The sequence below is a fragment of the Perca fluviatilis genome, chromosome 13 (assembly GCF_010015445.1).
Source record: "Perca fluviatilis chromosome 13, GENO_Pfluv_1.0, whole genome shotgun sequence".
Classification (NCBI taxonomy): domain Eukaryota; kingdom Metazoa; phylum Chordata; class Actinopteri; order Perciformes; family Percidae; genus Perca; species Perca fluviatilis.
Genome location: NC_053124.1, coordinates 26,997,675 through 27,014,715, shown reverse-complemented (window position 1 = coordinate 27,014,715; position 17,041 = coordinate 26,997,675). Strand labels below are relative to the sequence as shown.

General features: G+C 41.7%; 1 protein-coding gene across 1 annotated transcript in view; it reads left to right on the top strand.

Annotated features, from left to right (window-relative positions):
• The first annotated feature begins 1,028 nt into the window (after positions 1 to 1,028).
• erf (Ets2 repressor factor) overlaps positions 1,029 to 17,041 on the top strand; it is a 40,986-nt gene continuing 24,973 nt past the window's right edge. The window contains exon 1 of the mRNA XM_039820513.1: positions 1,029 to 1,760. Coding sequence (XP_039676447.1) covers positions 1,739 to 1,760 — 22 coding nt within the window. The 5' untranslated portion in view covers positions 1,029 to 1,738. The remainder of the gene's footprint in view (positions 1,761 to 17,041) is intronic.

Genomic DNA, 17,041 nt, shown 5'->3' with positions numbered 1-17,041 from the left:
GGAGCGAGCGGGGCGACAAACAGGCAGCGGCGGCGGCGGCGGCGGCGGAGGATCTGGGCAGCAGCCAGCGATTGGTCCTCGTCGAAGATCGTCTATTAAGATAATGAGTCATTCGAAAAATAAAATAAATCTGACGCCGTACTGGTCTTATTTAATTTAAACTCAACCATAAACTAAATGCAGGCAGCAGATGTTTTCCCTTTTCATGCACATCTGTCAGTTTTAGGCTATTTATGTTATTCATATTATTCATTAAATTATTATTTATTGAACTGATTGGTTGTTTGCCCCTTGTTCACACACACACACACACACACACACACACACACACACACACACACACACAAAAATAGCTGAAACGTTAAGTTCATTACCGAATTAGTCAGAAAATAGGTCAGAAACTATTTTGATAATCAATTCATCGTAAAACTTGTTTCAGCCTCTCAAATGTTAATATCTGCTGTGTTTAAAAAAGAAAAGAAAAAGAGAGTATGATATCAAACTGAATATATTATTATACAAATTAATATATTACATTTGAATTTGTCTAACTTACTTAGGTTTGGGGCAACTGATAGATTTAAAAACCATAGTAATCACAAAAAAAACTAATTGGAGCAATATCAATGATCAGATCTGAACATTTCTGTTTCATGTGTAATGCAATCCATATAAACCTACCTAGGATATTTTGATAGAGGTTAGGTCTTCTGACAAAATCATTTCATCTCATATAGGCTATCTTTTTATGGTTGAAATGACAATTAAATGTAACTTGAACAAAAAATTCTTTAGCTCAATTGTGTCTGTTGTTTTATAAATGTGTTTCATTAGGCTAATTATACATAGGCACACACATTGCACCTTTGTATAGCCTACTTCCTGATTGTTCCTCCCAGCTCACTGTTGCACTGAAAGGAAACGTGAATCTTTCAAAAACATAGACGATCTTTGGCAACAAGTGGGCGTTCAGTTCCTCAACCCCTCCCTCCCTCCGTGGGTCAGCGTGGGCGGCCCCGTGTGGCAGGAGGAGAGCGAAACACGACACCCCGAGAGAGAAAGGGGGGGGGGGGTTTGAGGGAACACGAAGTGAGTGAGTGAGTGAGTGAGTGAGTGAGTGGAAAAAGAAAAAGTCTGTGCCGGAGAAAGAGAGGGGCAAAGAAAGAACAGAGTTGGCTTTGGGGTTTTCGTTCCTTTCAGAAGCGCCGCTGTTTTGACTGTCGTTTAGGATGATGATGATGATGATGTGGAGGAGGAATCGACCATGCGACATTGTTGCAACAAACGGGATGAACGTTTAGTCTCGTTGCATTCCGCTGCTCCAACACCGACCAACAGCAGCACGGCTCCTTCAAACTTCGACCTGCGCCATTCAGACCCGGGCGACTGGATTTCCCCCCGGAGGCTCGGGGCAACTGTTCGCGTCGGACGCCGCGTAACGTTACTTTAAAACAAATATTCCGGCACAAAACTTTTTTTTCAACAAACGCCGATGTGTCGAGATAAAACGCACAAGCGTATGTGAAGTCAGCGGAGTTTTTTTTTTTTTTTGTCCTACTCAGAGCGAGCACATAATCGGGGCAGGTTCTTTTCTAACAAGCCACTTGTGAGAACAACACCGGAGGAAGGAGTGGGGTGTCACTGCTAACTTGGCTAAACGCAAGCTAACTAAAGTCTAAAGTTACGAGTCGACGGGGAAAGTGACCGAAGCAGCACGCCGACGACGACGACAACAAAGATGAAAACCCCGGCAGACTCGGGTAAGTTGACGGCCACGTTTATTAAATACAACTTTTCAGACGCTGCTGCTGTTCTTCAGATTAAAAACAACAGCGCCTTGCTTCGGTGGCTAGCTGGTTAGCACGCTAACAAACTCTCCGCTCCAAGGCAAAGTGTGACAAAATTATGGCGCTGGGGTGGATCCATATGAGCCTGTTGTTATTGTTTCAGCAAAACAAAAAAAAAGTGAGTCCCGTTCACGACCACGTTGATTTTCAGCTACTGTGCGATCACAAATGCTACTTTGTAACTTATTTTTACGCTATTTAACTTGAAGCTATGCTGAGCTATTTACAGTGAGGGACAGTATAGTTAGCGTACTAGCCCGGATCAGTGGTAAGGAGTCAGGGTCAGGGCCAAAGTGCACTTTAGTTGATGTCCCAGCACAGGACGATTCAGATTTAGTGGAACATAATTCTATTTAATTTAGCTTTTAACCAACACCACATGGAACAACTAGTGAGTGACTGCAAGTATTAAAGGTGGACGTTGATGGTGCACCCACAATATTAAATCTGAAGAAGAAAGTCAGGGGGAATGGGTTAAAAGAGAGATAACTATAAGGGATTTTTAAATTCATATTGCAGGGAAGACACTATAAAAATGGCAACTCCAAAGAGTTATTAGTTGCTTTAAATTCACTATTCAGAGGAGATGATTGGGGAGGTTAATTAATCCAGTTACATGTCAAACTTACTCAGCTATTTGTTATATATTTATTTTAAGGAAGTGACAGAGCAAATACTTGTTGCTTTTTGTTCAAGTTGGAGTTTGGAATTTTTTTGTTGTTGTTGCATTTTCATTATTACAAGCTGGAGATCACTTTTCCATGTAGGCTTTTACTACATCACATCCTACAGTGAAAGGTAGCGAGAGTGACCGCATGATTGGATTGAGAACTTAAACTGCTGATAAGTCTGAGGTTGTAGCAGAGGTTATCTGAGATCCTGGATAATACGCTGCCTAAAAATTTAACCTAGAAGCATAGTTTGTCCCCAAAAGTCTGTGTTTTCTTTGCTTCCTGTGAGGCACTTTGTTGTCCCAGTGTAGTTAACAGCTTTACTAAGCTGCTTCAGGAATTTAAACAGATTTCACTTCAGAGCTACTATTTCAAATTCCGCTAATTTTTTTAAGCTGTTTTTGTTTTCATTCAAATGCTTGTGATTTTCCATCCATAACTCATGACGTGTCCTCCATTGTAGGGCTGGGGCTGCAGTATATCGATATTATATAGATATCGTTATATAAGACTAGATACCGTCTTAGATTTTGGATATCGTAATATCGTGATATGACATAAGTGGTGTCTTTTACTGGTTTTAAAGGCTGCATTACAGTAAAGTGATGTACACTAAAGTGACAGTGAAGTACAGTAAAGTGATGTACTTTTCTGAACTTACCAGACTGTTCTAGTTGTTCTATTATTTACCTTTTCCCCACTTAGACATTATGTTCACATTACTGATGATTATTTATCTAAAATCTAAGTGTGAAGATATTTTGTTAAAGCACCAATTGTCAACCGTAGTATATCGCCGCAATATCGATTATCGAGGTATTTGGTCAAGAATATCGTGATATCTGATTTTCTCCCTATTGCCCAGCCCTACTCCATTGTGTCTTTCAGGTGCACTTAAACTCAGTTTAGTCAGGAATCTGAGATCCAATAGCCATAATGGATGTTTGAGAGGAATGCCACACCACAACACTACATCATAATTAGAAACTTTTAGATCTCGGCGCTGCTTCAGATAACTTTTATATGACAATTATGAGAAAACTCAAACTCCAGCAACTTTTTTCATAGAGAGAACTTTTATCAGAGGTTCTGTAGCCACATGGGTGTGTAAATATCTTACACCGGAGGGAAATAAAAGTGCTTAAATGACCAGAGTAGGGTGTTTGCTGGTGTATTTTTTTGTTTTGTTTTTAAGTTCCTTGTGAGTGGCATAGCCCCAAAATACTTGAGTAGAACTGAACTTCATGACCGATGAAACAACCTTTTTTGATCTTGACCATAGAGCTCATCATGCAGGCATTGAGCAATTTTAAATCCCAGATGTGCACCCAATACTAGACAAAATAATTTTCTTGGGTCATAAACACTTAAATAAACGTTCTTGACTGTATGAGTTCTATTATTTTTATTTCAATCGGTCCGACCATGATCTTTACAAATTACATTTTAGGATATTCCAAATATGGAAAATTATATCTCTCTTTGTCTGTTAATACATTATTTTCTGGTTTGGTTGGCTCACAAAGAGCTTAAAGGAGTTATAACTGTTGTTGGTGTGTCTGTTAAATGAAAACCAGATTGGTTTGTAAGTTGTCAGTAGTTCCTATTTTAGAATTGTGATTCATACCAATTTCCCTTTAATTTCTGGGGATTGAAAGAAAGTGAGTCACAGCTCTAAAGGAAGCTGTGCAGTGACATCAGTGTGATGTAGGCCATTTTACTTTGGATTGGAGGGTTTTTTTTGTATGGAGGCATGCTAATATCAGAGAATCCCATTGGGTAACCCTGATCTGTATCCACATTACACTATGCATGGAGTTACACAGACCCTTTGTCTGTATTTCCCCTGGTGTTAGCCTGTTGACTACTTTATGTATATATGGGTCAACCTCCACTCCACTCTTCCTATCAGGAAGTCAGCAGTCTGGCCCCACCAGCTCCAATTTTCCACTTGTGTTACTTCTTATATCAACACGGCGCCACATGTGAGACGTCACTGTGTGTGTGTGTGTGTGTGTGTGTGTGTGTGTGTGTGTGTGTGTGTGTGTGTGTGTGTGTGTGTGTGTGTGTGTGTTGAAAGGAGCCATACATGAGCAATTAGCTGGTGTAAAGTCTGGTAAGGGCTGTTTATGACTGTGAACGTATTTATGTGTTTGTAAGCGAAAATGTGTGTGTGTGCGCACACGTACGCCCATCTGTCTGTCAATGTGCGGCTCTACCTGACATTGATGTGGTCACAACAAAGTAAGTGTTTGACTTTTACCAGCGAGACCAAATTGCCCTTAAGGAACACTATTTGGTTGTGGGCAGTTGAGTCAGCATATTGTAATTACAGGAAGAACAACTAAGACATCTTTATGCAGATTTCAAATGGCTCTAATAACACTGGTTAGACCAAAACTAAGGAACCCCGGGCTCATTTTGTTAAAAAGAATGACACTGTCAGTTTCTTTTGGGAAGGACTCAGTTGTGTTCCTGTCGCACCATAAATACTAAATTATACTGTTGGCACCAGCAACAGAGACGGCACAATTACACTACAAGTTGAGGCCAAGGTTGTTTGACTCAGGGAAAGTTTGAAAAGAGGTGCTGGCGAGTTAAGTGTACAGCGACGTGGTTGTTAGGTATCTAGAGATGTCCCAAGCCCGTTTTCTGTCCTTCTCAATACCTGTTTCGAGATCTGAACTTGTGACAGCTGACGCAGCGTTCCGATCCAATACCAGTGTGTTTAAAAACAATATATTATTATTTTCCCACGTTTTCTACAATCCCCAATTCCAATGTAGTTGGGACGTTGTGTAAAACGTAAATAAAACAGAATACAATGATTTGCAAATCCTTTTGCGGGCCACCCCTCCCAAAACACAGGTGTTTTCAGTTATTCTGGCTGATTAAACTCTTTTCAGGTTGAAGGTGGGCCGGAGCTTTGATGGGAACTTATTAGGTCACAAATTCTTTCTACCAATAAGGATGACAAAGCTGTCGTTTGTCCCGCCCTAACAGGTGCAGCAACACTAACAGTGGACTCAGGAAGATGTCTATCACTCAGTCTAGCCACACCCATACAGTCCTGGAAAAGGTCCAGTCAGCCACATTAACTATAAACACCTGTGTGGGTGTTCAGGGCCTTTAACAACACTCAGTCATTTGGGAGCCGAGGACACGTATTGTTGAAGCTTTGTAGGTTGAATTTGTTTCCCCATTCTTGCTTGACGTTGGACTTCAGTTGCTCAACAGTCTGGGGTCTCCGTTGTCGTATTTTGCGCTTCATAACACGCCCCACATTTTCAATGGGAGACAGGTCTGGACTGCAGGCAGGCCAGTCTAGTACCCGCACTCTTTTACTACGAAGCCACGCTGCTGTAACACGTGCAGAATGTGGCTTAGCATTGTCTCGCTGAAATTAGCAGGGACGTCCCTGAAAAAGACGTTGCTTGGATGGCTGCATATGTTGCTCCAAAACCTGTACGTACCTTTCAGTATTAATGGTGCCTTCATGGAGTTACCCACGCCATGGGCACTAGCACACCCCCATACCATCACAGATGCTGGCCTTTGAACTTTGCGCTGATAACAATCTGGATGGTCCTTTTCCTCTTTGGTCCGGAGGACATGACGTCCATTATTCCCCAAAACAGTTTGGAATGTGGACTCGTCAGACCTCAGCACACTTTTCCACTTCTCAGATGAGCTCGGCCCAGAGAAGCCGCCGGCGTTTCTTGGTATTGTTGATTATATATGGCTTTCGCTTTGCATGGTAGAGTTTTATCTTGCACTTGTAGATGTAGCGACGATCTGTGTTAACTGACAGTGTTTCTGAGCCCACGTGGTAATATCATTTACATAATGATGTCGGTTTTTAACGCAGTGCCGCCTGCGGGATCCAAGATCACGGGCATTCAATTGTACGTTGAGAAACGTTCTTAAATTATTGGACTATTTGCTCACGCAGTTGTTCACAAAGTGGTGAACCTCGCCCCATCCTTGCTTGTGAACGACTGAAGGCCGTTTTTATGGTCGTGCGTCGAATCAACGGCGTACCCCAGCAGACCGTAACTGCACGTCACTCGGCCGTGGCTTGGTAGCGTTGCATTTCTCCATTTCCCCCGATCCATTTCCTGGTTCTCCTTCTCCATAAACAGAATGAAATCAAGGAGAGGGTTAACTTTTCCTGCTACAGATTTCTCGCCTTGGTCAGAAATACAGGGAGACACTTTATTTCTCTCACTATGACTCTAGAGTCGGTACTCGCTCGCTGTCACTCTCTCACTTCCCCCCCGCTCTATCACCCGCTCCCAACACACACACACACACACACACACGCCGGCTCGACGCACACTCCAGCGTACAAGTATAAACATCAGGCCACTTACGTAGGCTACGGCGAAAGCTCTGCGTGGAGCCTGCGCACAACAATAAAACAAGCTTAAGCCTTTTGGCGATGCTCCTTATACAACCAATCATGACCAATTAACCTGTTCACCTGTGGAACGTCTGTTGTTGCCCCTGCCCCAGCTTTTTTGGAACATTTTGAAAGTATCCAATTCAAAATGAGTGAATATTTACAAAACAAACAAAGTTTATCAGTTTAAACATGAAATATCTTATCTTTTGTAGTGTATTCAATTGCATATAGGTTAAGGATTTGCAAATCATTGTATTCTGTTTTTATTCACGTTTTACACAACGTCCCACTTTCATTGCAATTGGGGTTTGTAGTAGCAAGTGTATATTTTTATCTTCAAAATAGGAACAATTTAAAATCTGATGCTTATTTTGCAGTACCACTTAGGTCAGGCCATAAATATGAGTGTACGGACCAGGTTCAGGTCTTTCCAATAGATACTAAATCATGACAGAATCCATTAGCCCCTAAATGCCAGTGTTTCTCACAGGATGTACCTGATCACATTCCTGATTACTACTGAGCCGATCCCGAGCAAGCAGACCCTGGAAAAAGTACAACAGGGTGACGTCAGCATTTCTCTGGTGTGTTGTCAAGGGGCAACGCAGGTCAGCGTTGCTACGATCATCTCTCGATGTTACGACAGGCCTCTTTTCCTGGAAGTGTATATGTACAGTGGCTTTGGTGACCCATACAAAGCTAAGAGAATAGACAACAGGTTGCACACGCTGGGACATGCTGGCCAAACTAACACTGGGGCCTCACACAGGAAAGCCTTTCAGTCAGTCTGGTAGGTGAGTGTTGATAGACATAGTAGTCGATAGACAACTCTAAAAAGATAAACAATCTAATGAAATGACACCACAATATTCAGAATCCCCCTACTTGAACTCTACGTGATTAAGGGACATTATTTCAACCGTTAATGTCAACTTAATATCTATATAATTATTTATTATGAAAAACCAATGAATAAAATCAAGAATTCCTTGTCTTACCTCTGATATCAGACACAATTGTATACTAGTTACACTCAGTTTACATCTTCAGTCTGACATTCTTCACTCTAACTGATTTCCGTGGGGGGAGGGAGATTTGATTTTTCCCTAACCAATCACAAGAGACTCCGGTACTAGCAGGCTAACTTCTGGTTTAGCCCTATGCTAACTTGAATGGGGATAAGATAATTCAATCGTGCGGTTCTCCTAGACTTTCCAAATGTTATAGAACCAAATAATTCAAATTTAGATAGTGAAAAAGTAATTTTGTGGGGTAAACGGTAGAGGTGTGAATCTTCACTGATCTCCCGATTCGATTAGGTTTATCATGTCTTCGATTCGATATCACGATGCGTCAAATACATTTCTCTATTAAAGCCATGTAGGATATTTAATTCATAGCTTTTCAAGCTTCAAAACATTCTGCAGTGCTCTAATACTAAATAAATTGGATACATAAAACTATACAGCACTGAGCACATGGCACTTCCTGAATGTGCAAAACATATCAGAATATGTAAACAGTAATGTTGTTAGGCCTACATTAAATTGTAAACAGAAATAATCGATTATGAGCCGGCCGATTATCGATGCAGCATCGTCCATGTCCACGATTCGATGTATCGATTATTTGATTAATTTCAACACCTCTAGTAAACGGCCCTCATCTTTCTGTGTTCTTTTTGTGGCCCTCAAAAAGCAAAAAAAAAAATAGGCTTGGCTAAGACAGTGCATTTTTTATCATCGTACTGTCATTTGTATAGTACGTGCAGCACCACTTTATTTAGTGAAAGAATCTCCACATCAACTTATGTCTTTGTCAGCTGGCTACCTGCTTTCGTGTAAAGATCTATGATTGAGTGATTCTGTGTTGGCTCTGTGACAGTAGACCCCCAGCCAGGCAGATGAAAGGACAGAGTAGGTCAAGTGGAACCGTAGACTCACTTCACTGAGCAGATAAGGAAGGCTTCTGCAGCAGGACAGATACCTCTGAAACACCTGACAGGATACTGGGTTTCCGGCTTCAGTAATGTTCAGTCACACACTTAACAAATCCCTTTCACATAATATAAAATTGCCCTCTTATGCCATTTGATCAATATTTACAGTTAGAAGTTAATACAAAATTCAGATATATTTTGAATGTTTTTAGTAATAAAATGCTGAATAAAGCTCTGTCCTAAACCATTTACCCATCAGACTAGATTTATCATTTACGCCTTGTCGGTGAAGCTTGTAAAGCCTTTGTTCATCAAACAATGCAGACAGTTTTTTTTTGTGCCCTTGGAGCTCCTTTGAAGGTTTTTGAATCAAACCAAGGCTGAGAGAAACAGAAGGTGTAGAGGTAGGTTTGTGCTTTTTGTCTGTGGCTGTTTTGGCTGGAGTCATCCTAACTGAAAGAGGTGTGCTGTGTGTTATGGCTATCATCTGTGGTTCGTGGGGAATGAGTTGGTTGGATTGGCGTTGTTGACGGTCAAAGGATTGAGGTAGGTACACTGCAGAAAGGATAACGGGACAGACTAGGTGTGGTCCTGTATGGGTCCGTATTACCACGGTCACCGCCAGTGCTGAAGTAGTTACAACCAAGCAAACTATCTACCAAACGCCATGTTTTTAGGAAGTCCGTTTTAGCTTAGAGGAGCGGTAGTCTGCCAGTTATTTTCTGGCAACTAGAAAGACCTACAGAAGGTGGCAACATCTAGGTTATGTGTTTTACAATGAAATGGGAGCATTGACACGCACTAAAATCCAACTGTGGCATTCATTGGCAATTCATTGCAGCACCAGTGGAAAGTCTTCAGTAAGAAGACAAACTCAGTTGATTTTAGAAACCAGTTGTGAAATGATGCAAAATAAATTGGATCTGTTTTCTCAAAAGGGACCACCTCAAGAGCCACTGAGAGAAAATGCTGCCAAAAGGTTGCATAGAGAAAAAGAGCACAGTTTGGGTATTTTGTGGTTGTTTGGACTGAGTTGATCCAACCCAGACTTTTCCTGCCCATACACTTGTTGGCGGTGCACCTGCATTTTTAGCCCACACTGCTTGATTGTAAACGTGAGATGTCCAGCTGTCAGAAATGCCAAGCACATTTTTTATTTATTTTCTCACAAATATGAGCATTGGTACTTTTCTAAATACTAATTTCTACTCTATTGGAGAGTATTCCCGCTAAACCTTGATTCAAAGAAATGCATGTGCACGACAGAAAGACTCCAGTGTCAATGTGGCAGCAGTCTGCCGGCTTAAAGGAAAGATCATTTCTTGTTTCAGTATCCTTGTATCCAAAGTAATTAAATCCAAAGCCAAGACGCATCTGGCCCGACTCTTAACAGTATAAAAGGCATATTTCCTCCAGCTGATTTATTTAGTGATTTTTTTCGTGATTTTTAGCACAATAGAACAAGATGGGTATTTTTTTTAACAAAAGTTACCGTGAACTCACACTTTATGCCCGTGACAGCTTTTTAGACATTTCTGCACTACCCAACCCGTGTCATTTAACAATATAACTATACATGACTTAATGACCTAATCATGCTAAAATTCCATTTACAGTTCATGCCTGCTGTGGAGACATGGTCTAGTTTAATATTGTTAAAGCTGCATGGAGAAAAGGCACTGCCTTGTAACAGCATGTTACAGGATTGATCCAATCCATGCAGTGTCACCACGATGAGATGCTGCTTGCTCATTTCAAAGTTTTTTGCATTCATGCCTCCGATGAAAACAATATAAAGACAAATGATGTAATGTTTTGACTAGATAAAGTCAAAGAGAGCTGAAGAAGGAATCTTCTGGCAGTTGTTGTCTTGTCTAGGACCTTCGGAGTGAAGAAAACCTGTCTTGGTCAATGGAGAGAAAGAGATGGATTCAGCAGTCTTTCTTGTCTGTTGTGTTTGCTCCAGTCATTGGTCTTTTGAGAACCCTGTGGGTTTTTTTTTCTGGCTTTTATGGCTGTCACAACTTGTCCTGGAACCCTGTGGCTATCTGTGTGTGGTGTGTTTGTTAGATGTGACTCTGCGTGTAAGGGTGTTTCATACCTAAAATATATGAAGTTAGCTAAAGGCTAGTTGGTGAAAAACGTTTTTTTCTTTTTCTTTTCACAAACCACACAAGTGCATACAGGCAACACACACACACACACACACACACACACACACACACACTCTCTCTTTCTCACACACGCTTTCACCTTCTCTCACACCCAAGTCCAGACAAGCATAAAAGTTCAGTGACCCTATTTTAAGAAATATACATACATACATACATACATATACACACACACACACACACACACACACACACACACACACACACACACACACACACACACACTCTTACATCTTGTCGCTATCTGCAGCTCAAATACACACACACACTTAGCATTCAGCTGACAGGCTGCCGCACATACTGTAGTGTCTTCCCTCCGGGCGGATTAAAGCGGGGATGGGTCGATGAGGAGAAGATGTAATACAAGGACCTGAAGACATTGGAGGGGTTTTACAGGCTCCAGTATGACATAACCGCTAAAGTCATCAGCCACATAACATTGTTTACCAGTTACAGGTGTGTCTGGTAGTGAGGAACCTGATCCAACTGCACTGATCAAAGCCAAATGTGGCTCTTCATTTTGGTCTAGAATCCACTATTTTCCCTATCTACTTTTTGCGACCTACAAATGTGGCTTCTATTCAAGTAAATTCACAACAGGTATATGCACTTATATCATTGAGAATAACTTAAAGGTGACCTATTGTATAGCATTTTCTGGTTGGTACTAGAACATGTTTACATGCTTTAATGTTCAAAAAACTTTTTTTCTCATACTGCCCATGGCTGCTGCACCTGTATTCACCCTCTGTCTTTAGACGCTCTGTTGGAGCGCCTGTCTCTTTAAGCCCCCCTCCCGAAAAAGCTCAATCTGCTCTGATTGGTCAGCTATCCAAATCGCCGCTCCCGTTGTTACTGTCTCTCAGTCAGTGGCTTTAACGAAGTATACAGCAGGACTCTGTACCGTGAAAAACACCAATAAAGGCTTATAAACTAAATATGACACAGCCGGACACATTTCAGCAGCAATGTGACCTAATATTGGGGAGAAATTAATAACATTGGCAGCCAAACGGCGGTATGTGATTTCCCCTTTTTGTTCACCAAACAAGTCATCTTTACTCGCACACTACAATCTATGCTCGCGCACCAGATACCACAAACAAGAGGGGAGGGGTGAAAGTGTGCTCGTCATTTAGAACACACAAAGACAAAATAAGGGTTTACTTGCAAAATGATTGTTTTTCTCGATTATTTTGTTTTTGTGATTGCCGAAATCATAATCGCATTTAAAAATTTGATCAGTCAAAAATCGCAGATAAAGGCTTTTAAACCAAATACTACATAACCGGACAGGTTTCAGGAGCAATGTGACCCGGAATTGGGGAGAATTTAACAACATTGGCAGCCAAGATTAGGGCTGGGCACCGAACGTCTTTTATGGCACCGGAAAAAATACTCCGATCCTAATGAGTATCGAAAAATTTTTTATTTATTCATCTCATCTCTGCATATCGACAGAGAGCGGAGCTCCGACCGACGCACACACACACACACACACACACACGCGTGTGCGCTCGCGCAGAGGTGTGGACGGAGTAAACTACGTTGGCTCTGCAGTTTTGTAGAAGTCACGGCAATGCCGATAAAGTGGTTTCAAGTATGGTTACGGTTTTCTAAATTTCACGAGTCGAAAGCGGTCGTGGTGCTGTTGTTTTACACTTCCTGTAAGACAAGCAGGCACAACAGTGGTTTCTATGCCCTGATGACTGACTGACAGGCTGAGGTTGTAAGGCAAGACAACTTTATTTCTACAGCACCTTTCAGCAACAAGGCAATTCAATTACATTCCTTTGCACTTAAGTTAGTTCTCCATTAGTTCAATGTTGACAACAGGGCAGTCACCAAGGTTTGTGTCATTATGCAGTGTACACTAAAAAGTATTTGTTGTTTACAGTCCTTTTGCATTTTAGTTAGTTCAGTATTAGCTTGTACACAATGTCAGTCGTTTATTTATTATTTAGAATATGAACCGGCATCGAAACTGAGCGAATCTTACAGGAAGTGTAAAACAACAGCACCACGACCGCTTTCCGTCGTGAAATTTAGAAAACCGTAACCATACTGAAACCAACACTTTATCGGCATTGCCGTGACTTCTACAAAACTGCAGAGCCAACGTAGTTTACTCCGTCCACACCTCTGTGTGGTGTTGTGTGTGTGTATTATGTATGTATGTGATTGTGTGCGCAGCGTCGGTCGGAGCTCCGCTCTCTGTCGATATGCAGAGATGAGATGAATAAATAAATAATTTTTCGATACTCATTAGGATCGGAGTTGGCAATGGATCGAAAGATTTTGAACGATGCCCAGCCCTAGCCAAGATGGCTTAAAAAAACCACTCCAGTCTGGCCTGCCTGGAGCAGATAACCAATCATAGAAGGCCGGCTCGGTGTTGACACAGAGCACCAGTAGAAAAACTGTTGAAACCGGAGAGTTCAGAACAGTTGGAAATCTGAACATTTTAGCTCAAGGGGATTTCTCTGAAATACGTTTAACATGCAAATCCAACACTATACATATGTCCTTTCTTTATCGGCCACCGTGCACAAACCCAGCTAATGTTGTTTTTTATTATAACATCAACTTAAAGCTCCAAACACTTTGTATACTTATATGATACGATGTATGAGCTCATTGAATCAAATGATCTGAACGAGAAAGAATGCTGAATCATTAACCATTGAATATGAGTATCACTTTAGGCTACATGAATCTAATAAGTGGAATCTATGTTGATTTTATTGTGGCGGTGCACCATGGAAACATTTCTTCCACGCTATCAGAAATAGGGCAGACGCACAATAGTCGCAGTTGCCTTTTAAATGACCCTGCTGACATAAAGCACCCCCTGTTGGCTGCCACTCACGCTGCAATTTAACAACAAGTAGAACTATTCCGAGGTTATTGGGCCCGTCCAGTTTAACTCCACATACTATTGTGTTGATGTAGTTTATTGTCAAAACGTTCGCTTTCTTCCGAGTCCACCAAAACGTCACCGCGGGAGATGGCTTTAAACGCAGACCCCAAAATCAAGGTAAGAAATAAATAACTATGGGCTAACATTACAAGAAACATAAACAGGCTAGCTAGCTAACTGTTACCGATCTCACGACGTGACTTTTTGCCCAAAGACAGCGTTGTGGAGAGTAGAGTTAGTGTTGGGATCATTACAGTAAATCATAGGCTCCTGTTATCTAAAAGATTTTCAATATAATGGCTCAATATCTAAATGATTTCAACAATGTGGATGAGGTTGTTATAATTGGATGGCCTGCAGCTTCAAGCACAATTCGTTTGGATACAAGCGTTGCATTTTGGAAGATAAACGGGTTTCTGAACAGTGATGCCTGTGTGTGCTGCCCGCACGCACGCCACACACACACACACACACACACACAGCAGAGATGTGTTGCAACACGCAGCACATGCACCTGACTAGGAAAGATACCGCTACACTCGTTACTGTAAGTAGTACTGTAAGTACAATAAAACCTAAAAGTAAATACGTATCAATACCCACTCACCACTCGCCATCCACATGTAGGAAGCGATATATTTCAATCTGATCTGTCTGGGCAGTCCACTATCGTCCACCGCACTGTTTACACAAACACAGCTCTACTCTAAATGGAGAATTTTGACAAACAAGCTAAAACAAAAGCTGTCGGTTTGTAGTCTAACTGTTTATCTTAGTTTGCCTCAAATCCTGAAATTTGGACAAAGTCTTGTAAACTTAACTGCTGGCTAAACTAACTATCCTCTGCTGGAGCATTTATGGATGTATTTTAAGACCAAAACAAACCAACGTGGCTACTAAATATGCACGTGAATGACACATTATTTATGTTCACTTCTTCATTCTTGATGATGATGCTAGTTGTATTCTGGCCCTGATGACCCCTGACCTAGGACTAGGTATAAATTAAGTCAATTTTCACAATGATACCAATTGTACCATTAAAATAGGATGAGAAATAGTATTGTTTTATTACAATTCTGTACAACAATATTGAATAGGGTGATAAAATGGGCGGGGGGGGGGAGGGGACAGACCTGCCCCCACTGCTAAAATAAAATCCTAAAGGAAAAACTGTTATTCATTTGGTAACGCCATAAGAAGTAGGTTTTTGACACTTTTGCTGTCCCTGTTGTTTGAAACCCCCGGGCCAGTGGCAGTGATGAATGATTCGGGTTTCTGTTTTATTGAAACGTGAAAGTCAGTTCTGTCCCTCAGACAGACACTCACTCATCTCGCCCACTCACAGCATGCGCACTTTATTAGGGGGCCCGGACCCCCCACATACCATGAAAACGGGTGATGTCTGTCTTGCATTAACACACACACACACACACATACACACACACACACACACACACACACACACACACACACACACACACACATACACACACACACACACACATATAGACACACTCTTTTAATTTTCTCACTACAGCTAGCGAGTGTGGCTTGCTCATTTGGGCTGCCATCTCCCTGCGGTGACGCCGTCGTGCCTCTGTCTTTAATGTTTTAACACAGGGAGCGAGCCACTCAGTCTAGAGACTGAAACATCCAGCTTTAATGCAATAGACTGAGGAATTAAGACTGCGGTGGCTCTGCCAATGAGGAAAGGCTGACTAACGCACCCAGACATCACACATGTAGAAAGTCCCTCGCTTGCTTGTTTAACATTTTAAGAATTTCACGGACACGCTCATCCGGAGTGAATTACGGTCACTGTGATTGCACTATAAGCTACAAGTGCTACATCAACAACATTAGGAGCCAATGTTAAAGTGTGGCAGCTCAGAAACACAGCGTTCTGGCAGTAATGACAAATATTCATGTTTGAGTTCAGAAGAATATGTAGAGAAGGTTTCTATCTTTTCCGTGACAGCCTTCAGCATTGGCATGCAGAGCTAAGAGATTGGGATTGTACAAGGTGATAGCTGATGTTCAGAAGCAGTTTGAGGGGAAAAGGTTTGGGTTTCTTCCAGTCTGAGTTTAGTTGATCTAATCAACAGCAATTGCCGGCAAAGTGATAAGGAGGTTACCTTGTCGGTATCATAAAATGTAGTGTTCCACTAAGAGTTGAATTCATTCGGTCACAGCGGGCTGCTGACTCAGTTTATAGTACCACAGTTATCCCTGCCCCCCGCGTAACCTTACATTTAAAATATTCTACACAGTGGATATACAGGGTACACAGATTTGAAATCTGTATAATGTTTGTAATTCATGTAGGCTACCTAATTCTCTCTAGGATCAAATGTACAGATTGTGAAGCCATCTGAGGCAAAAACTATACAGTATGAATAAAAATGACATAGCCAAGAGTGCTAATCAGTGCACAAATATGCACATTCCTGTCTATTTGCTCTTGACACACTCCAGCTACTCTGCTGGCTATGGCTGAAGTTTTATGACTTCAGGAGAATTTCAATACACTTCGAACCTATTTCAAATATAAATGCAGAAAGGATAGGATTGTTTGATTCTTTACACCTTTTCTTGCATCAGTCTCATCCATAAACTCTAGCATGGTCGTGCTGCTTGTGCTACTAGTTGTAATCAACAGTGGAGCCTCTTTGTCTGTGTGGAAAGATGCTGAAAGAAAAGCGGCATTCTGGGAAAGAGGGAGGGGGAGGCAAGAGGAGAAGATGAAATTTGATTGGCATGGAGTAAGAGAATGAGTCACTCATCCAGCTCCCTGGATTTGGTGCGACGGGCCTATTCGTGTGTGTGTGTGTGTGTGTGTGTGTGTGTGTGTGTGTGTGTGTGTGTGTGTGTGTGTGTGTGTGTGTGTGTGTGTGTGTGTGTGTGTGTGTGTGTGTGTGTGTGTGTGTGTGTGTGTGTGTGTGTGTGTGTGTGTGTGTGTTCCAATGTGGTTGTGTGTGTACGTGTGCACACCAGCGTTCACATGGCTCAGTCCAATAGCTGAAGTCACCAAATTTTCATTGTTGGCCTACACACCACGGCGCGTGTGTGTTGATGGAAAATGAAA